The sequence below is a fragment of the Sorex fumeus genome, unplaced genomic scaffold, assembly GCF_029834395.1.
Source record: "Sorex fumeus unplaced genomic scaffold, SorFum_2.1 ptg000063l, whole genome shotgun sequence".
NCBI classification, from domain to species: Eukaryota; Metazoa; Chordata; class Mammalia; order Eulipotyphla; family Soricidae; genus Sorex; species Sorex fumeus.
This window is the reverse complement of record NW_026606120.1, coordinates 69,330,386-69,352,165: the sequence shown is the minus strand read 5'-3', so window position 1 is coordinate 69,352,165 and position 21,780 is coordinate 69,330,386. Positions and strand designations below refer to the sequence as shown.

General features: G+C 46.0%; 2 protein-coding genes across 5 annotated transcripts in view; one reads left to right on the top strand and one right to left on the bottom strand.

Annotated features, from left to right (window-relative positions):
• Positions 1–2,020: 2,020 nt before the first annotated feature.
• Positions 2,021–8,346, top strand: LOC130035854 (nucleoside diphosphate kinase B). Of its 2 annotated transcripts, none has more exons than XM_056127774.1 (5): positions 2,021–2,262; positions 2,489–2,617; positions 4,359–4,460; positions 5,914–6,026; positions 8,097–8,346. In XM_056127774.1, the coding sequence occupies exons 2-5, from the start codon at positions 2,492–2,494 to the stop codon at positions 8,212–8,214; spliced, it is 459 nt and encodes a 152-aa protein (XP_055983749.1). In that variant the 5' UTR covers positions 2,021–2,262; positions 2,489–2,491; the 3' UTR covers positions 8,215–8,346. The 2 variants fall into 2 exon arrangements, with proteins under 2 accessions (XP_055983749.1, XP_055983748.1); XM_056127773.1 differs by having other exon boundaries at positions 2,023–2,258.
• Positions 8,347–14,270: 5,924 nt separating this feature from the next.
• Positions 14,271–21,780, bottom strand: part of MBTD1 (mbt domain containing 1) — a 62,964-nt gene continuing 55,454 nt past the window's right edge. For 2 of the 3 annotated variants that reach the window (XM_056127769.1, XM_056127770.1), the window contains exon 16: positions 14,271–17,494. In XM_056127769.1, the coding sequence (XP_055983744.1) occupies positions 17,376–17,494 (119 nt within the window). In that variant the 3' untranslated portion in view covers positions 14,271–17,375. The remainder of the gene's footprint in view (positions 17,495–21,780) is intronic. The other variant, XR_008794264.1, reaches the window with a different exon arrangement.

Sequence of the window (21,780 nt, the reverse complement as noted above, 5' to 3'; positions counted from 1 at the left end):
GAGTGGAGAGGCTAGAGGTTTAGGCCTTCCTAGTGGAGGGGTCCTTCCAGGAAAGACAGGACAGCTGAGGGGTGCTGCTCCTGACATCCGCAGGCTGACTCTTTGATTGGGAAGAGGCACTCCAATAGCCTGAGAAATATCTGTGAAATCCCCAAAATTCACATTATTGATGTTTGCGGAATGCAGGAACGAAGCCCAATGGGAGTATGTTTGAGGCTGCAGCCCAGGGACCGGGAATGTGCTTGCCCCATAAGCAGAAGGAGGATTGGCAGTGGAGCTTGGAAATTTAACAGGGGTTACTAAAGACCTGGGCTGGAGCGATAGCACAGAGGGTAGGGTGTTTACCTTGCACGCAGCCAACCTGGGTTCGATTTCTTTGTCCCTCTCGGAGAGCCTGGCAAGCTACTGAGAGTATCCCATCCAAGTGGCAGAGCCTGGCAAGCTCGCCGTGGCATATTTGATATGCCAAAAACAGTAACAAAAAAGTTTCACAATGGAGATGTTACTGGTGCCCACTCGAGCATATTGTTGAAGGGGGGGAGGGGGATGGACGGACAGCGCTACAGTGCTACTAAAGACCTGAGCTGCCACCTCATGTCAGTACCAGGCTATTAGTGCAGTGCAGGGGCCAGGAGGCCGTGGCACATGCTTCCTGTGCTCAGTCACTGTGCTCTGGGGGGAGACAGCTCTCAGCTCTCCCCCGGAAAGACACAGGCTGGACCCAGGTCAGCAGCGAGGAGACACTTCCACACAGAGGCAGCCTCTAGGGCTGGGAGGAGGCCTGGGCCCAGGGAGGAATTCTTGAATCTGGTCAAGGGTGTGTCTCAGGCTGAGCTTGGGGAAACCGAACACGTGGGTGGGGCAGCAGAGATTATCAGCATGGGAACCAAAGGAGGCAGCTATGTGACCTGGAGATGGAGGTTAGAAGGGGGTATCATTCTTCCCCCCTATCATGGATGAGAAACAGTGTTATTGGCAACAACTTGGCAGGCTGGAACATGGATTTATCTCCTTAAGTGCTCATTTTGTCTGCACAGACACAAGAAGAGTTTTTTTTGGTTTGTTTTTAGAAGTTGGGGGAGTGTTTGGGGCCATACCTAGTCGTGCTCAGGGTCTAGTCCTGGTTCTATGCTCTGGGGTCACTCCTGGCAGTGTAATGTTATTTGTGTGTGGGGAGGACCATATGTAGTTAGGGCCACATGGCTGCATGCATGGCAAGAGTAACCCTCGTCTGTACTCTCTCTGGCACCCCATGTGGTCCCTAGAGCACCACCAGGAGTAATTCCTGAGTCCAGAGCCAGCAGTAACCCTTGAGTATTGCCAGATGTGGCCCCAAATCAAAACAAAACCAGGGGCCAGAGAGTTGGTATAGGAGGCAGGGCATTTGCTATGCAAGCAGCCAACCCGGGTTCCATTCTCCGGTGTCCCATGTGGTCCCTGGAGCCCTGAGCACAGAGCCAGGAATCACCCCTGAGCATCACAGGGTATGACCCAAAAAACAAACAAACAAACAAACAAACAAACAAAAAAACTAAAGAAAGAGAAAGAAAGGAAAGAAGGAAGTGTGAGCTGCAGACCGGATCAACCTTGCTTAAGACAAGTTTCCTTTCTCCGAATTTCCAATCTCAGGTTTCTCTTTCTTTCCCTTCTTTGGGTGGGGGGCACACCGGTTGGTTCTCAGAGCTGAATCCTAGCTCTGTGCTCGGGGCTCACTCCTAGAGGTGCTTGGGTAAGCCTGCGGCGGCGGGCGGGTCCGGAGTATGGAACCCGGGTGGATCACGAGTTAGGCAAGTGCCCTACCTGCTACATTATCTCTCACGCCCCGGTGCTTCCATCGGGTGGTGTCAAATCCGGATCAGGGAGGCTGGCTGGGTGGGAGAAGCGGTCTTTGCCTTTAGGAGATCTTTCCCTTCGAGGGCTGGAGGATGGAGGGGGAGCGGGACTGAAGGCTTGAGGCAGGGCCCGGGGCTGAGAGCAGAGGGCGAGCGGGAGAGGTCACTGGGTGGATAAAGGGGCTGCAGCAGCGGCGGCGCCGGCGCGCGCGGTGGCAGCGGGAGGCAGGACCTGGACCCGGGCCGCGGGCTGGACTCGGGGATCGCAGTCACTTCCTGCGGCGGGGCCTCGCGGGCTGGGCGGGGAGCCCCGCGGGGAGTGGCCGCCGCTCGCCCCTCCTCCGGCTGGGGTGGTCGCGGCCGCTCGCTTTCCGCCCCGCTCTCGCCGCGCGCTGCAGCCTCTGTGCGGATCCCGCCAGCAATTCGGTAGGTTACACGTTTGGGGTTGGGGTGGGGGTCCCGTTCCGCGCCCCCGCCCCTCCAACCTTCGGGACCCTCCTGCAGCTGCTGGAGCGCCGGGCCAGCTGGGGATCCCCCCCCAACCCCCAGCCCCGCCACCGCGTCCTCCCCACCGGCAGCCGCCACGCGTCCCGGGCGCGGGGTGCAGCGGGTCCCGGGCGCGGCCCGTCGCGGCGCTCACGCGGCCTCTCCCGCAGGACATGGCCAACGCCGAGCGCACCTTCATCGCCATCAAGCCCGACGGCGTGCAGCGCGGCCTGGTGGGCGAGATCATCAAGCGCTTCGAGCAGAAGGGGTTCCGCCTCGTGGCCATGAAGTTCCTGCAGGTGAGCGCGCCCCAGCCGGCTCGCGGGGGCTCTCTCTAGCTTGGCCCCTTCCCGGCCGCGGCTTTTTTTTTCTATGTATTTTTTATTGGGGGGGGGGGTGACGCCGAGCACCCCATCAGTGCCCGGGGGGAGTTACTCCTGGAATCTCACCTCCATGGGGGGGGGAGGTTGGTGGGGTGCCGGGGATCGAACCCGGATCAGCCGCGTGCCAGGCTAGCGCCCCACCCGCCGTGCTGCTTCACCGAACCGGAGACCCTCCTTTTCTTCCTCCCTCTCGATCGTTGCGTTTCCGGTCCCCTCCCCGATCCCCCTCCATCCCCCCCAACCCCCCGCAAGGGGCCCTTTGCTCGGGGCCGCACCCCGGGGCACCTGTCCCGCGGCCAGGAGAACACGCGCCCTTGGGAAGGTGACGCGGAGGTAAGGTGACTCCCAGCCCCGGGGCTGGCCGCCAGCCCGCCCGCCTGCCCGCCCGGCATCCGGCCCGAGGGCCGCCTGGTCCGGCTGTCGCCGGGGGCAGCCGGGAGCCGGGAAACCCCCAGCCCCCAGCCCGTGCCAGGCCCGCGCGGGGCGGGGGGCGCGCACCCTCCACCGGAAAGGGGTTTCGAGTCTTTGTGTGCCTTTTCTGGAGAGGCTTTAGATGGCTGGGCCTCTCTCTGTGCCCTTTGGTGTGGGGCAGTCGCTTGCCACGTGGAATTTGGATCCCAGATGGGGGACTGAAACGATAAATTTTAACCAGGCTCGTCAATGAGGAGGAGACTGGGCTGTGAATTTGCAGTGTTGAGTGGGTCTGGTGTGCGTGCGTCACACTCAGGGCGCTGCTGTGACCTCCGCCCTGTTCTTTACAGTGGCCACCAACACTCCTTAAACTCAGATCATCACATGAGAACATCCCGGAAGTGTGTTTGCTTGGTGCCTGGCCTGGAACCCCAGGAATCCTCCTGGAAGGATTCACGAGGGGATCTTCATGATCTGAACTATTTTTCCTGCTGGAATAGAATCGTGTTGTTTTCCAACCGTCCCCCTCACCCCCAACCCCTCCCAAACACACACACACACACACACACACACACACACACACACACACACACACACTCGCTTTTTGCTAATACACCTTTTGAATGTGGACTGAGAGAGTCAGATCCTGGAGAACCTAGCATGTTAAATGAGGGTTTTTTTTTTGGGGGCGGGGGGAGGCTGGGGAAGCCATGCCTTGAATGCTCAGGGTTACTCCTGGTTCTGTGCTCAGGAATTACTCCTGGCAAGGCTCCCAGGACCATATGGTATGCTGGGGATTGAATCTCCGGTCAACCATATGCAAGGCTAGCACCTACCCTATACTATCTCTCCAGCCTCCCCCGTCCACTTGTCATGGAATCACTGTGAATCACAAAGTTATCAGATTATTCATGCTTGAATTTCAGATATGCAGTGTTCCAAAACCAGCCCTTTCACTGGTGTCTACTTCCCTCTACCAGTGCCCCCATAAATGCAGATTCTTAGGAAGAAATGAAGCCACACTGGAACCTGTAAAAAAGCTTAAAAATAATTATAGTTTAGGTAACATGGTCACAAGAGTGTTAATGTTTATGGCTTCAGTGTAGAAAGTTCCTGCACCGTTCCCACCACCAAAGGTGCCTATGACCCTCCACCACTGTCCTTCTGTCACTTCTCTGCATCTTCATTTCCCCTTTCACATTTGAGCCTTTTCACTTCCTAACCGTCATCTGCTCTCCAATGCCAGGCCTCTGAGGACCTCCTGAAGCAGCATTACATTGACCTCAAGGACCGCCCTTTCTTCCCAGGACTTGTGAAGTACATGAACTCCGGGCCTGTGGTGGCCATGGTAAATGTCCGAATGGGGAGCTGAGGGCAGTGAGGGAGATCGGTGGCTGGGCTGGGTCATGCACATTCCTTTTGTGGGCATGTTCCCCAATGGCTCCACAGTCCCTGGAGGAATGTTGCTTTCTGGAGCCATTTTTATGATGCTGGGGTTGTACTTAGGATGCAAGGCATGTCCTCTCCTCTCCCTGCGTCGGGGTTAGTTAATAGAGCAAGTAAGGAGGAGGAGAAAGGAAGGGGAGGCAGATGATAGAACAAAAATTAAGCTTGAGGGGCTGGAGCGATAATACAGCAGGTAGGGTGTTTGCCTTGCACGTGGCCAATCCGGGTTCTATCCCCAGCATCCTATATCGTCCCTCCATGCACCACCAGGAGTAACTCCTGAGTGCAGAGCTAGGAGTAACCCCTGAGCATCTTCTGATGTGACCCAAAAAGCCCCTCCCCCAAAAAAAGAAAGAAAAATAACGCTTGAAGATAAATCTCCTTGAAATAGTCTCATTGGGAACAAAAATGCTAGATATCTTACATGGTTTGACAGCTATTTTTAGTTAGTTCTTAGTATAGCTTTTAACTCTCTCGGGAGCTTCAATTATACATGAGCAACAGGGAACCAAGAGCTCTCTGCGCTCCTGTGCTGGAAATGAAGTGCCCCATTTCTTCCTGCAGTGTTAATTGCAGTTGGGGGGTCCAGATGAAGTGCAGGGCCAGAGCAGGGGGACACTGAAGCTGGAGACAGTAGGCCTGCTTCCCATCTCCTGAGGGGGAGCTTTGCTTTTGTTTTCCTGGACAACACATTCCTTTGATTTTGGGGTATGTGGGGAGGGATTTGGGTCATACCAGGCAGTGTTCAGGGTTGACTCTTGGCTCTGTGCTCAGTAGTTGTGGTGCTCTGGGCACCAGGGATCAAACACGGAGGTGCAAGGCAAATGCCTTAACCTCTGTGCTCTCTCTCTGGTCCCATGTACCCCTCTCTTTGCCATCTTTATTTTCTGGGGGTGGGGCGTGCAGTTGAGTCGCACCTGGCAGTGCTCAGGTCTTGCTCCTGGCTCTGTGCTTAGGGATCACTCCTGGTGGGGCTGTGAGAACATACAAGATGCTGGAGATCGAACCTGGGTTGGCTGCATGCAAGACAAGTGTATCACCTGCTGTATTATCTCTGCAGCCCTGTTTGCCACTTAATTCTGTTTCTGGAATGCCCTTCTTCCTGCTGTCCATCCCCATCTGATCTTGTTCTGGCATCGCCACTGCTTGATGTCTGCCTTAGAACTCACTTGCTTCTCTTGGTGTCAGTTAGGCTGGGAAGCCGAGTAGACTTGAGCCTCTGTCTGCCAGTGAGACCCGCAGGGTGGAGGAGGCTATATTGGACACTGTGCTGTTGTGTGTGTTCAAGCGATTGCTTGTTCCTGCTCAGCCTGAATCCAGTCCTCATGTGTACCCTTTTCTATCCTACTGCCAAGGTCTGGGAGGGGCTGAATGTTGTGAAGACAGGGCGAGTGATGCTTGGGGAGACCAACCCAGCGGATTCTAAGCCTGGCACCATTCGAGGGGACTTCTGCATTCAGGTTGGCAGGTAAGTGATGAAGAGCGGATTTTCTCAATGCCACTTGTTTTTATATATGTTGATTTTTTTCAATTATTATTATTATTATTTTTTTTTTTTTGGTGAGGGTTGTGGTGGGCACTGCTGTTTGTACTGGGAACCCAGTTCTTCCTCATGCAAAGCTCGTGCTTCACCCTTTAAGCTCTCTCCCCAACCCTGGCCCCCTTAAAGCCATTTAAATGGGTTATGAAATATTTTTGGCAGGCCCAATTTCAGAAAACTTGGAACCTTTAAATTAGGTAATTGTCAGTGTGGTAGCTTTCCTTTTTGGTGAAGGGCTGCGGGGGGTTGGGCAACACATGGTGATACTCCAGGGCTGGTTCTGTGCTCAGGTCATTCCTGGTGGTGCCCAGGGGACCATAGGTGGTGCTGGAACTTGAATCTGGGCTGGCTGCATAGCCAGTGCCTTACTATTTTTGGCTCTGGATAGTTTGCACAAAGAACTGCACAGCCCCAAGCAGAGTGCGCCTGTGAAGGAAGGGGCAAGCCTGTCCCTCTGGTTTCACCCTCTGGGGCTTTGTGGGTGAGTCACTCTCCCTTTGGTCGCTTCAGCTATACAAAATTAGAAGCGGTATAAAACTTGTTAAGGGGCAGTGAGGGGTAGGCCAGCGGTTACTGCAAATGTAGCATGGGCTCGACCTGGTTTTGATTCTTAATACCACATGGTTTCCTCGGCATCACTGAGTGTGACCCTGGTGGCACCCCAGCACCACTGATGTGTCCTGCTGGTACTGTAGGTCCCAAGCAGTATCATATTCTGGAGTCCTTGCACTAAACTGATGGTCCGGTTGGCTGGGAATTCACTGGTGGGGCCCCCAGACCTCTTGAGTACCACTTGGGAGTTCCCCTCACCTACCTCTAAATCCTTCAGTTATGGAATAGGAGAGGTAGTCAAGGGTTAAGTTTCTTGCCTAGCATGCTGACCCTGGTTTACTCTCTGGTATACTCTCTGGCAGGGAACATTGTGCAAGGAGTAAGCTCCCAGTATGCTAGGTGTGGCCTCCCTCTTCCTCTCAAAAAAAAAAAAAACCAAAACAACCAAACCCAACCCACCTTTGGTAGGGAATAAAGGGATTATCAGTAAATAGGACTGTGTTGGGCTTTGCAAAGTATTGGAAGAAAATGCAGCAGAGATATGACTCTTGATAAATGGCATTAAATCTAGCTCTTGTTTTGGTAGAGGTTGTTTTGTCTCTTCCTCAGGTTTTCAAATTGAGAAGAGATGTTTTGTGACGCAATAGTCTTGGGGTACAAGCACTGATTTGAAGGAGAAAAAACTTAAAACCAAGGATTGTTCTTTTTCATTATTTTGGAACCACACTGATCTTCTTAGCTCTGTGCTGGGGGATGGAGTGAGGTGGGGTGACTTCTGGTGGCTCCTGACCACCATGGGGTTGCCAGAGATTGAACAGGGGTTGGCAGCATGCAAGGCAAGAACTTTCACTCCTGCATTATCATGGACCAAAGCATGTCTCTCTTTTTTTTGGGGGGGTGGGCATACCTGGCAGTGGTCAGCGGTTCCTCCTGGCTCTGCTCAGGAATCACTCCTGGCGGTACCATGGGACCATATGAGATGCTGGGGATTAAGTCTGGGTCAACCATGTGCAAGGCAAGCGCTACTGGACTTGCTCTGTCCTCCAAGCCATGTTTTTCGTCAAGGACTTGGATAGTTGTATATTATTTTTGTATTGTTTTTGTTTTGCTGTGGACTGAACCCATGTGTCCTGTGTGCAAGACATGTACTTTACCCCCCTGGCTCTTGTTTTTTGTTTTGGGGCTACACCCAACCATTCCCTGGGAGCCACTACAGACACTGCTAGGGTGACTACATTGGGGTACCAGACTGAATTCAGTCCCAAGGGCTCACTGATCCCTTGCAGCTATTTTTCAAAGGAAATAGTTAGGGGAGAGGGTGAGGGGAGGGGGTATGGGTGATTATCTGCCTCAAGTGTTGAAAAGGCCTGCCTTGACCTCCTGCAAGTTATCAAGTAAATAGATTTGAACTTAAAACTCTAATGCCTAATAATTGGTCTTTCTCAGGAACATCATTCATGGCAGTGACTCAGTAAAAAGTGCTGAGAAAGAAATTAGCCTGTGGTTCAAACCCGAAGAACTGGTGAATTACAAGTCCTGTGCTCATGACTGGATCTACGAATAAGGGTCCGTAGGTCCCTTCTGGCAGGCACCATGCGACGCTTGGACACGGCCCTTCATCTTGACGTGGAAGCAGTTGGATTAAGTTTTTCTTTTCTAAAGAGTATTTACTATTAAAGCCTTTGGAAACTGTGCAGCCTCCTGTGTTTCCTTGATCCTAAGTTGAAAAGTGAGTAGTTCCCTACTCGTAGTAGAATTAACGAAAACTAACGCTGCTTCATGTGGAAGAGTGATCCAGCCCTTCCCAGCACTGCGGATTGGTGGAAGGTGGAGGTTGTAAGTGGTGAGGTTCAAGAGGCTAAGCGTGCAATGGCTGTGTAGCTAAGAAGAAAATCCGATTTGTTGTTTTGCTTTGCTTTTTTTGTTTTTGGGCCACAGCCCGCTGTGCTCAGGGCTTACTCCTGGCTCTGCACTTAGGAATTACTCCTAGCAGTGCTTGGGGGACCATATGGGGTGCCAGGGATTGAACCCAGGTCAATCACGTGCCAGGCAACTGCTTTACCCACTGTACACAATAAATAGAGAAGGAAAGCCCTGGAACACAATAAATCGCCCAACTGCTGGAACAGACATAGAAATGTAAATTTCTGGACAGAGAATTTGTTTAAATTTGAGAGTCCAACATACTAAATTGTCCGGAGTTAACCTGTGCTAACTATACGCTGGGCAGTCTGTGTGAGGAAGTGGAAGTCTAAAGCCATCTGTATAATGATACCGTGGCAGTGCAGAGTGAAATGGAATGTACTTCAAAGCAGTTAGCCTAGTCCTGGGCTTGTAACTGGAATAGCTATTCCCATGACCACCCTTACTCTGTCCCTAGAATGAGGAAGGAAGGAGTGGTTACCAAAGGCCAGTGGCTGCTGGGTTGAGAAAGTGATACCTAGTAATACCAATAGAACTATGGAGAGGCTGGAGGGACAGCAGGTAGGGCATTTGTTTGCCTTGCTCCTATCCAACCAACCTGGGTTCAATCCCTGGAATCCCATATGGCTTCCTGAGCACGGTCAGGAGTAATTCCTGAGTGCAGATCCAGGAGTGATCCCTGAGTGGCAAAGTGTGGAAAAATAAAACTTAAAAAAATATTTTTTTTATTTTATAAAAATAAAATCACCTGGAGTCTGGGTTTGAAAATTCAGATGAGGACAGATGCATGCCTGTCCAGGGCTCCCATTTTTATTTATTTTTAGCTTTTTGGGTCACACCTGGCGATGCACAGGGGTTACTCCTGGCTCTGCACTCTGGAATTACTCCTGGTGGTGCTTGGGGGACCCTATGGGATGCTGGGAATTGAACATGGGTAGCCCGCATGCAAGGAAAATGCCCTACCTGCTGTGCTATCATTCCAGCCCTGGGACTCCAATTTGATCTCTGGTCCTACACAGCCTCCCAAACACTAGGTGAGGCCTTTGTGGCGGTGCCCAGCACAGGGATTGAGTGTGTAGGTCAATATTCGTGCACATGCTAGCATAGATGAGGCCCTGGGTTTAACCCTCCACAAAGGATGTCAATTATGTGGGCTTATGATAGAAGCTGGTGACAGCTGAGTGCTAAGCGCATACAAGCTTCAATTTTCCTGTTCCTTTTGTGGGATATGTAAGCCCGTTTATACTTGGCTTACTCTCCTGGCTCTGTTCATGTATAGTTCTGGAGATTGAACCCCAGTCGGCTACTTGAAGGCAAGTACCTTATACTGTCTCTGGCACTCCTTTTCCTTGTTGGGCTACATGAAGTGGTCCTGAGAGGCTCACTTCTGGGTGGGGTGGGCAATTTTGCCTGTGGACAAATTTTAGGGGACCATGCTTTGCCAGGTGATAAATCTGGGCCTCCCACATACACTCAGTCCATTGAGTTCTCTGGCCCAAGACCGTTTTCTAACATACTGCAACAGGCTAGAACAGTGGCTTAAGAAAACCTTGACAGTTTGGTATGAGAACTCTAGGGCTGGAGAGAATATAGGTGGGGCACAGGGTGGGTGGGGGTGTGGTTAAGATGCACACACTGATCCGGGTTGGTCCCTATGAACTACCAGGAATGATCCCAGGGTGCTGAGCCCTGAGCACTACTGGGTGTGGCCCAAAACAAAAGTCAGGATTCTAGTTCCTTTTTTTTTTTTGGTGGGTTGGGGTCAGGATTTATTTCTTGCATTGAGATCATTCCTGGCAGGCTTGGGGGTATCATACAGGATGCTGGTTATCAAACTATCAAACCCAGGTCAACCACATGCAAAACATGCTCTACCTGCTGTTCTATGGTTTTAGCCCTATTGCAATTGACAAGAAATTTAAGATTTTTTTCAGTTTCAAATTAATTAGTCTTGATGCTGCATAAAGATTAATGAAAGGCTGCATAAAAGATTAACTTCGGGGCTGGAGGATAGCACAGCGGGTAGGGCGTTTGCCTTGCACGTGGCCAATCCAGGCTCGATTCCCAACATCCCATATGGTCCCCTAAGCACCGCCAGGAGTAATTCCTGAGTGCATGAGCCCACGAGCCAGGAGTAACTCCTGTGCATCACTGGATGTGATTTCCTCCCCCCCCTCAAATTAACTTTTGCCAGTTACACAGGGGGTTGATTAGAGTCTGGGAGTTTTGTGTTCTATTGGTCTTGCTGGCAATCTTTGTATAAATTCTGTTCTTTGATTAGCAGCAGCTATCAGTATGGGCTTTGCATAAATTTAATCACAACTCCTTAAGAGGTTGAGGATCTGGAGAATAATAGTACAACAGATAGGACACTTGCCTTGCACATGGCTCACCTGGGTTCCATCCCTGGCACTCTGTACGATCCCCGGAGCAGCGCCAGGAGTGACTCCTGATTAAAGCCAGGAGTAACCCCTGAGTACTGCCGCATGTGGCCCCCAAATCCAACCAAAACAGAAAACAAGAGGTTGGTGCTAGTATCACCATTTTATTTTCCTTTTTGGGTCTCACCCAGCAATGCTCAGGGGTTACTCCTAGCTTTGCACTCAGGAATTAACTCCTGGCAGTGCTTAGGGACCATATAGGATGCCGGGGATCGAACCTGGGTCGGCCGTGTGCGAGGCAAACGTCCTACCTACCCGCTATGCTATCTCTCTTGTCCCGAAAATACCACTTCTTGATTGGCTGGCTTGGCAGAAGCTGAGTCAAGTTCTAAGAGGTGAAGAAATATGGTTTAGTCTGGCTGGTTTCAGACACCATGCTCTTGGAGACTATGCTCTTTAGTCTGATTTTCCAAGGGACAAAATCTTGAGTTTGGAGCATTGTGAAGTCGTTGGGAGTGGTGAGAGTTGAGAGGAAGAGTTAGATGTTAGGTCTTGATTTGGTAGAAATAACTAAGGAAAGACCGGAGGAAGAACGGGTTTGGATGTGCCAGGTGTGACATGGACAAATTTCACTAGGTGTGAAAACGGACAATTTAGAACTTTCTAGGTTTCTAATCACCTTTATGAACACGTAAGTGGTGTATGAAAATAATAGCAAGCCCTATTTCAGTTGTTTGTGAAGCCAAAGAGTTACCCTTGCCTCAGTGCCTGTGAAAAGGTTGTTTTTTTCCTACAAATCTGAGCCAAGACTGCATTGCTTGTGACAGGATGTGGTCCCGGGTTAGAGCACATGCATGGTATGCTAGAGACCGAGGCTGGATCTGTGGCACCTATGGCCAGTGTGCCTCACACTGTACAATAACCACTTCCAAAACGACCCCAACACCACTATACCAAGTTACTTGTTGGGGTAAAATGCTAACGTTTTGTGGCCATACCCTGATGTGCTCAAGGGCTGGCTACCCCTGGCTTAGTGCTGGGATCTAACCCTGGGCCTTCTGGAGGCAAAACACGTTGCTCCAACCAAAGCACTCTCTCTAGCTCAATTTTTGTTCCCCAAGGGCCCACACCCAGCGGTGCTCAGGGTTTAGTCCTTGCTCTGAGCTTATGGACCACTTGGATTAGCAGCAGATATCAGTATGCACTTTACATAAGTTTATTTCATCTTCACGACTCTTTAAGAAGTTGCTGTTGATAGTATCACCATTACTTGGTGGTTGGGAGAGCATGGGGGGCCAGGGATGGAACTGGGGCCAGCTGCATATAAGACAACCCTTGTCCCTGATCGCTGGCCTTTTTGGGTTTTGGGCCACAACAGGTGCTTAGGGCTCACTCCTGGGTGTATGTGTAGCTCAGGGACCCTATGTGGTTCCAGGGATCAAAGCTGGGTCAGCCGCTTGCAAAGCAAATGCCTTCCCTGCTGTAGTATCTCTGGCCCTATGGGGGAGCATGTCTGGCAATGCTCCAAGGCTGCTCCCTCACTCAAGGGACCATGTATTGCTGGGGATTGGAACCCAGAGCTCCAATATGCGATACATATGCTTCAATCTGTTGATCACCTCCTGACCGGTCTTGTTACTTTCTGTGTTCATTCTTTTTGGTGGGCCATAAGCAGTGGTAACTTGGAGACCACTCAGCAATGTTTGGGGACGGCTATGTGCTGCCAAGAGTTTGAATGCAGGTCTCATGTATGTAAAGCAAGTTTCCGGCAATTAAGCATCTTTCCAGCCTTTATCCTGTTTTTGAAACATACTTTGTGTTTGAAGCACATTAGGAAACTAGTTTCCCAAGAGGCATGTGATGGTTTGAATGGTTGGTGTGTATCTATATTAAAGCTCATGGGATATATTAAATGATACCAACCTGGGAATTCTAACTTACTAAAGGCAATTCAAGTCATTGAATGAGAAAGCAGGGTGGAAATTAGGTCTTGCTTTTATATTTTCTTGGAATGTATTCAACTTTTCTAAAGAGTATATAATAAAATTAACCCCCCCTGAAGAGACCCAATCCACCTGACATCCCCCAAATTCTCTATTATAAATTGCTCTTGCAGGGCCAGAAATAAATAGTGCACAGTTAATAGTGCACATACTTGCTTTGTATGTGGTAGACCTGGATTTGATCCCTGGAATCACATAAATGGTCTCCCAAGCACCACCAGGAGTGATCCCTGAGCACACCAAGTGTGACCCCCAAATTAACCAATTTGCTTTTGTAATAAGCTGAAAAATATTCCAGAATCTGTTGCTGCAGAGAAGCCATCTTAGCAGCCCCCCATAAACAAGACCCATTTGGGGTAATTTATTTACATCCTATAAACTTTGCTGCTGGGGTGAATGTAGTTAAAAACAATGAGTTCCCTAGGAGGAAGCATGCTAAACTTGAAAAAAAATTTTTGCTTTCAGCCTACTACCCGGCAATGCTTAGGGGATACTCCTAGTGGTGCTTGGGGGGATTATATAGGACTCTGGGGATCAAACCCGGATTAGCTGCATGCAAGACAAGCACCTTTCCCACTGTACCATCACTCTGGCTCCTCATGCCAACCTTCAAACAGCTCACTCTAATGTAACTCTCTCCCTAGTGGTCCACACTTACCTCTTTGTCCTGTTTTATTTATTTTTGGTGTGTGTGTGAAATCTTCTCAAATGCAACCAGGTGAAAATATTCTTTTAGTTTCCCCAATTACCTGCCGCCTTATGGCTTCCAGGATGTTCCAAAGGGGACATGGGTGAAAACTATCAATGGTAAACCATGGCATGAGGTTAGGGGGTCAACTGGAAGGACAAAGGACCAAAGGGAGTCCTAGTCAGGAAAAGACCAAGAAATCTGAGCCTGCTGGACATCATTCTTCCCTCACGTGCCTTTGCTTTGGTTCTGCCCTGTATACGTGATGGGGATCTAACACGGGGCTCTGGCTCCAACCCTTTGAGAGACTGCCTTGATATCCCCATGTCCTTTGTTTTGGTTTTGGCCCGCTCCCATGGTGCTCAGAAGCGACCCTTGTCGATGCTGCGGGTTCATACCTGGTGCTGGGGATTGGAGGTGTTGGCCACATGCAAAGCAAGAGCTTTCCCCCTGCAATGTTTCTCCGGCCCCACAGGTCTTTTCCCTTACAAGATGACAGGTTCCGTGAAGAAGGATCTGATGCAGCTTTCCTGGGCAGTGCTGCTCCTTATAAGAGGCACTCAATACTCTGAGGACAGAAGAAACTCCCTCACAGACGAAAGAGCACACTGGAGAATCACGCAAATACAACTTAACTTTAACGTTTTATTTTGTGTAAAAAAAGGGGAAATTTAGTGAATTATTTTCATCTTGTACACAAAGTTATAATTTTAATGCTTTTCACATCCATGCTGAAAATTGCAATTTGGTAAAAATGAAAGGAACATAAATTTCTCCGAAGGAAATTTTCACGCCATTATATACACTTCACGAGAAAGTTTCAAAGACTTTCTCAATGATCACAAGTTTACCAAGAAAATAAAAGATTAAATTTGTACAGATATTGATCTATATATCAAATACATACAGAAATGATGTAAAAACCTTATGTAGTTTACTTTGATCTCTGTCCTCAAAAGATTTGCCCAGGGACAGATACTTTTCTTGTGTATAAATGACTGTGGCTTTATTTAAAGTATGAAAATCAAAGGAAGAAACCCAGTTTAATCACAGTATTTTTAAAATCCCTTCCCAATAGTAAAGGATCATTACCAAATATATAGCACCATAATACAAATATTGATGGGAAAGGATATTCACATCACGCAAAATAATAATAATAATAATAAAAACAAACAAACACTGAAAACCCGTGTTAGTATCCGTAGAATAAGAAGTTGATAACAGCTTTAGCTTTCCTCATACATAGCAAGGAAAAGGTTAAGGAGTTTAAACTACCAAAAATTCCCAAATAATTCTAATAGAAAAACAAAACAAAAACAACAAAAACAACCAAACCCAAAGTCAGCAGTACATTTTGAATAACCGTGAAAGAGAAAGGGGCGACTGAGTTGTACAGCTGTAGTTATGGCTAAGACATAAAACTCCTCTGCATTAATTTCTTTTCTGTTCAGCAGCAGCAGGAGGTCAGAGTGTGAACAAAGAGGGCTTCAGACTGTATACAGACTGCAGCAAGTCCTTACCAACCTTTAACTGCTGGCCAGGAGATCAAGACAAGAAACACTTCATGAATAGCTGGGAAATGAGAGAACACGCTGAGCCTGGTTTTGCTACAGAATTGGAAGCTTACAAAACCTGGTCTCAAACGAGCAAGCATTTCACATAACTACCAGACTCCAAATCAAATCCCTCTCGTTTTATTCAGTTTCCTATTGAGCTCCAAGCCCAAGGTATTGGTCGTGTTTGCTGAACAACTAGCTTCACGTGCGTGAGTCATAGAATCAGAGTCCTGGGTTTGATTTACTGAGCCTGAGAATAAAGACTGCTGTAACCCTTGCTTTGGAAGTCTTCTGAGCTTTCAGTTTATAGGAAGATTCTTAAAGGTTAAAGATTGGGGAAGTGTGAGGATGTCACATTTAGAGTAGGTCCCTCTCAGTAATGTTGTATAAATATCCAGTAATTTAACGGCTGAATTCACATATATTTGACACATGAGAATCAACTTGGCGTTGATATGATCTGCGTTTATGCCCCTAAAGAGTATTAAGAAAATGTTGACATGCGATTCCATACATTCTTACACTATAAAGTAACAAATTTTACTTCCAGTAGCAACTACAAAACCTTATGTTATGAACCCCTCTTGCATAGAATGAGGTAAACCTGTGCGTATTACCAATGCTATTATTCCCAAAGTAGAGCAATAGTTTAGAAAATAAATTGCTGGTTTTTAACGTTCTATGCATTTTAAAATCCAAACAAAAATCTTACCTAAAATGGTCTCCTGGGGCTTTCCATTAATATATATTTAAAGCATTCCATAGGCTGAAGGACTGTAGAGGTTAATCATTTTGATTAATTTCTAATTAGCCCTACCTATATTCCAGAGGAGATGGTTACCACTCTGAAAAGGCCAGGCTAAGACCCAGAAGCACTTCTAGAACAGATGCAATTAATTCCTGAGAGTTTAGTTTATGAACCTCACTGGTAAACGCTAGAGCTCTCTCATTCAGTCACAACTCAGAACATTAGAAAATGCAGAGAGCAAACCTTTCACCAATTTATCCTTACATCCTACCCCCACTTTTTTCAAAGAAAGAAAGCCATCTGAATTTTAAAATAGGGAATGTTCAAAATGGTCCAAATCTGTTGCTGTAATTCATTCTGAGTATAATTAAAGACTATTCATACTATACATATGGTACTTAAAGAAAATTAAATTCTCTTTCAAATTGGTTTCCTAACAAATCCAGGATAGTTAAAAGCAGAGCTGGAATGATTTCGAAATCTAAACTTATTTTGGCTTTAAACAATTTTTGATTCTTCTGCTAATACAGAACATCTGTTCTGGGGTGTGGTTACACCAAATATTTTTCTCACAGATGGTGGGAAATGGCAGAGAACTGATCAGAATCCCTTTTGTGGGGTTTTTAAACTAAGAGAAATAAAACAAACTCAGGGTAATATTTGCATTTTTTCCTAACCCCTCAACATGGACACTGAGATCCTGGATATCTTGCCAACCATTCCAGTTTAACACTTTAGTGTTAGGATAATTTTAACCATTTTTTTTTCATTAAAAGAATATATAAAAGTATCCAGAGTTCTTCCAGTTTCGGGAGAACTCCAAATAAATTTTCACAAAATGAAAAAAACCTTTCTGTACAAACATTTTAAAGTGGGCTGCAATAAAATGCTAATAAGCAGAAGTACCCTTCCGTGGTGTATGTGGTGATAATCCCTCCGTGAGGGGGTTCAGTTGCATATTTCTGCAGCAAAGAAAGCTGGAGATGTGACTGGCCTAACTTCTAAAATCCCCAAATCTTCCAACCGGTACCAAAAAGGTTCATTTGTAATGACAGTTCATTTGCATTTACAACTATATCCTTTTCTTAAATCATTTCCTTCAATCCTGCTACCTAAACTTTAATCTTACCAAAAAAGTTAGAATTTCAGTTCTTGTTAACAATGCACATAAATCCAAACTTGGAAAATATTACAAAATTCTTTCAAAAGCTTCAAATACAACACAAAAATTGTCCATCTTTATAAATTGAAAAATTTCCCCCCGAGACTAAAATAGTTTCCCCACCCACCTGAAAAATCTGGAACTGAAATTTTCTATGTTTAGCAAAATGTCCCGGTAGAACAGCCCCACTGTACAGCCGGATCGATTATGAATCAGCCCTGTGTAAAATTCTCCCCTTCCGCCCTCAGTTTCTGAGCCACCTCAAGGCTCTTGCTTGATGTAGAAGTTAGCAGAACCATTGCTTTCCTGATCAGACGCTCCTTGGAGGAAATGGAAATCCTCTCCATCTATCAACTCCTCCTTCAGCTGCAATGCAGTCACTGCAGGAAAGAGAGAAATTCATGGGATATTGTTATGCCTTTGCAGAATATCAGTATTACTTTTGATCTTCGTGTTTCACCAGCTTTATAGTTTACTTCACTTTTTCATATTAAACCCTTGGAGAAGGAGCATTTATTATCATTTTCAGGGTTCCTTACTAAACAGAGTTCTAAAAAGGAACCATTCTGAACACTGTACAATGGACATCTCTGGTGAAATGTTCACGGTAACAGTGCTGACTAATCTGACTTGAAATAGAATTTTCTTCATGACTAAGTATTCACTTTTATGTCAATGTCTATACAAAATGATCCACTTGCAGTCATGAGCAACAGTATGAGTAATACTACTTTATTATCTCTACTTTTTGCACTACAAGATATTAACACAATAGAGATAATTTTATGAATTAATATATAAGTAATTAGAAAAATAAAAGATAAACCTGACATTATGCAAAGACCTACATTAAAGCTAAAATCACAGGGCTGAAGAGAGTTCGGGCATTTGGCGCTTGCCCTGCACCATCCCAGTTCAACTCCCAGCACCACAATGGTCTCTGAGCACCTCCCAGGAATGACCCCTAAGGACTTCCCCATGATTCCGCTCTGAGCACCGCCAGGTATGTACCCAAAACCCAAAAAAGAAAAAAAAAACCCAACAAAACCACCAACCATTGTGTGGGGCAGGGTCTGGGAGATAAATGTACAGCAATTACAGATCCTTGCAAGTTTCCTTGTAGCACTGCTGGATACAGCCCCATAGGCAGGCACCTGAGCACCATCAAGCACTGTGTTCTCAGATCCTAGGTGGGCTGGTGGGGCCCCCAAATTTGTTCTTTGACCCTCCATTCTTCCCTCTCCATGGAAAACAAGTCATGTATGCAAAAAAAAAATGTACTGACACCAACAACGTGAAAATTAGTGGTGCTTAATAGTCAACATAGTTACAATCCTTTAGCAGTTTTGGCTGGGATCTGGTTGATGATTTGCTTTTTACCAAAAACAAACCTACGGTACTGGCAGATAATTTACGAGAATGTAACATTCCAATTCCTTCTTTCTATAGAAAATTGCTTTTTAGTGTCTAATATTTTCAGTGCATTTATGTTTCTGGATTGGTCAGAAATTTTGGGGACAGGAGGGCTATTTCCAATGCATGGGGACAAGTATGACGAAGAGAAAAAGAACTTTCCTCCTTGGACCCAGCACAGATCTTAGGTTAAAAACTTTTGGGCCGCAGGATGCTCTTCAAGCCGTTGTTCTCCCTTGAACAAGTGTCTTGACTGCTTCCCTGCTCCCCTTCCCTCCACTTAGGAGAAGCCCTTTTCTCTTTTGAATATGTAACTTTTCACTTTCTGTCCTCCCAGCATTTTTCTAAGCGAGTTTTGTTCAATAAAAATTATCTTGCTTTACTGGAAAAAACAAACAAAACAAAACAAACAACCAATTTAAGCCATATGACCAGCAATGTGGCTCTGTGCTCAGGGATCACTCCTGGTGAGTCTTAGGGGGTCATATATGGTGCAGGGGATTGATCCTGGGTCAGCCACGCACACTACCTGTCAACACTTTTGCTCCAGCCCTTAAATAATCTTTTTACAATTGGTGGTTTTCAGTGTCTGTCGAACACATATCTCTGGAATGCAGAGATGGCCCCCAGCAGCCTGCTAGGCAGCCATCTCTTCCATCCCTTAAATAATCTTTGGATATCACCAAATTTCCTTTTATTCTGAATAGTGGTGAAAAATGTAATAGCTCAAAGACAGGAAAGTGAATACATTCTGACGTAGCAATAGTTTAATAGCAAAATACCAGGCTAATGAAAGGTCAACAGTTTTTTTTTCCCTTTTAAAAAATAATTACTTTTACGTAGAATAGTATCAATTGCATAACACTTATTCTTCAAATCTAAGCAACATGCATTAATTTCGGAAAACATTACATTAGAATAAACCATAAAAATAAACACACGAACCCCCCCACCCCTGCCAGTTTCATTAAAGGTGCAGTACCCACAATAAAAGGTTGATTAAAAAAAAACATTATCTTGTATGATGATCAGATGGCTAAATGAATGAGAAAATAATTACCGTGCTTCAAGACCAAACATGTTCCATTCAAACAGATGTTTCTTAAATTTAAGAAAGGTAAGCTGAGGCACATCTTGAAGCTCTTTGAACTTACTGTTAACCAATTTCTGGTTAATGCTTCTACTCATGTCAAAATATGGAACGACGTGCTTGAAAAAAAAAAGTAACTCAAGATAAAGGTGAAACATTCACTCTGATGTAGAATGCTTTAATGCAGTTTCCTTCTTTTCATGGAACCTAAAAAAAAGCCTCTCTGCTCTCTTTACACTCATCAACTCTCCTTTACAGATCTTATTCTCAATGAATGATGAATGAGGTCTTGTGCTGAAGGTCACTTTTCTACAGACGTGAATATTCTCAGCTGCATCTTTTAAAAGGAAGTCACACTGCTGACACTAATCACTAATGGAAATCACATTTTCCTGCTGCAAGTTTATAAATAATGAATTTGCTCAACTGCTGAACTGAAACCATCGCTTCTACACAGTTCACCAACAGTGGAATCCCTTCAGAGTTGCAATGCCAGAGTAAGTCACAACAAGCCTCATGAGATGCGTTCCTAGGTTCTGACACTACAGCAAGAAAAAAAGTCACTTAGGAGGCCAGTGGTTTCCATCCCACATGTCAGAATTCTTGGTTCTGACCTGTCATAGAGTTCTGTCTTACATGAATCAGAAACTTCTCACAGAACGTGATGTGCACCTTCAAAATCAGCCTAAGGTTTAAAAAAATGTATCTGGAATCCAATGGAATTCCAAAATAGATTCAGAATCACAATGCCCACAGAGTTAATTTTATAAATAACATGCACAACAGGAACGACACTGAAGAGACAAAGAAGAAACGAATGCTCTCTAGGGATTGAAGGTTTTTCTGTTAGATAAATGTAATCTACGTGAAAATGTACATCATATAAATGTACAGTGTAGCTCTATTTTTCCATATGAAAGAGATCTCTTTTATATAAGAGGCACTGCTAAATGTAAGAATATTAGGGTTTGTGTTTGATACCTGGCACTGCCCCCAAGCACTGACAGGTAAGGCCATAAGTTCCCTCCAACTCTTCCACCCAAAAGAGTATCAGAATGATCTTCAGAAAAAGATAATAAAATACAGAGTTAGGGAGTCAAAAGCTAAAGAACACATTCTAAAATAGTTAAAAAAAAGTGTGATAACAAGTATAAAAATACTAGCAAGCAAAGGAATGAAAAAAAGAGAGATACTAAGTTCTACTAGGGTATAAAGCATAAAAAGTGTATTATAAAGAATGCTGATTAAGGGTCAATGAGCTGGGATGCAGAGGGTGCATGTGTAAGCTTGTGATTGACCCTGCACACCGAGGAGACCAAATACTACAGGGTGTGGCCCCTAACAATTTAGTCCAGGGGCCGTAAGTTCCCTCCAACCCTCCACCCAAGAGAGTACCAGAATGATCTTCAGAAAAAGATAATAAAAATATCCAGATGGCAAAAAACTTTTGCAGTCTTCCTGACAATCAAACTAATTTGGCTTAGTGATAAAGCACTTGCCTTGCACGTATGAGGTCCTGGGTTTGATTTCCAACACCACAAAATCCAAATAAATCAATTTAGTATAAAAGCAATGGTACATGGCAGAAACTCGTCAACACAGATACAACTTTGGCTTTGAAGATACAAAACCTGCATCCACTTTTAAAATTCATCAGATACAAGTGAAGCCTTTGGATAGCCTATGATAATGTTTACTCTCAACAATTTCATTACAGATGGCAAAAAACTTTTGCAGTCTTCCTGACAACCAAACTAGTTTGGCTTAACTAATTAATCTCAAATTCCAGGTCACATACCTATTCTCGCACGCGCTCTCTCTATGTGTACACACACACACACACACGCACACGCACACACACTGGAAATAAGTTTCATTCCAAAACACGCCAAAATTACATAGGCAGTGCATTATCCAGTTCACTTACTCAACTGAAATAGTGGTTAATGTTATTACCAGAAAGACTTTATATTACTAGACACACGAAACACATCCTTTCCAATGAATGACACTATGGAATGCTATGCACAATGTCTCATCATGTATCTGATTAATCAGATAAATTCCTAAAAGTGTATTTCTCCCCCAGGTCAAGTCACAGAGAACACTACACTATCAATGTTTGACCATTTTAATGAAACCACAGAAAAGTCTAGTGAAATG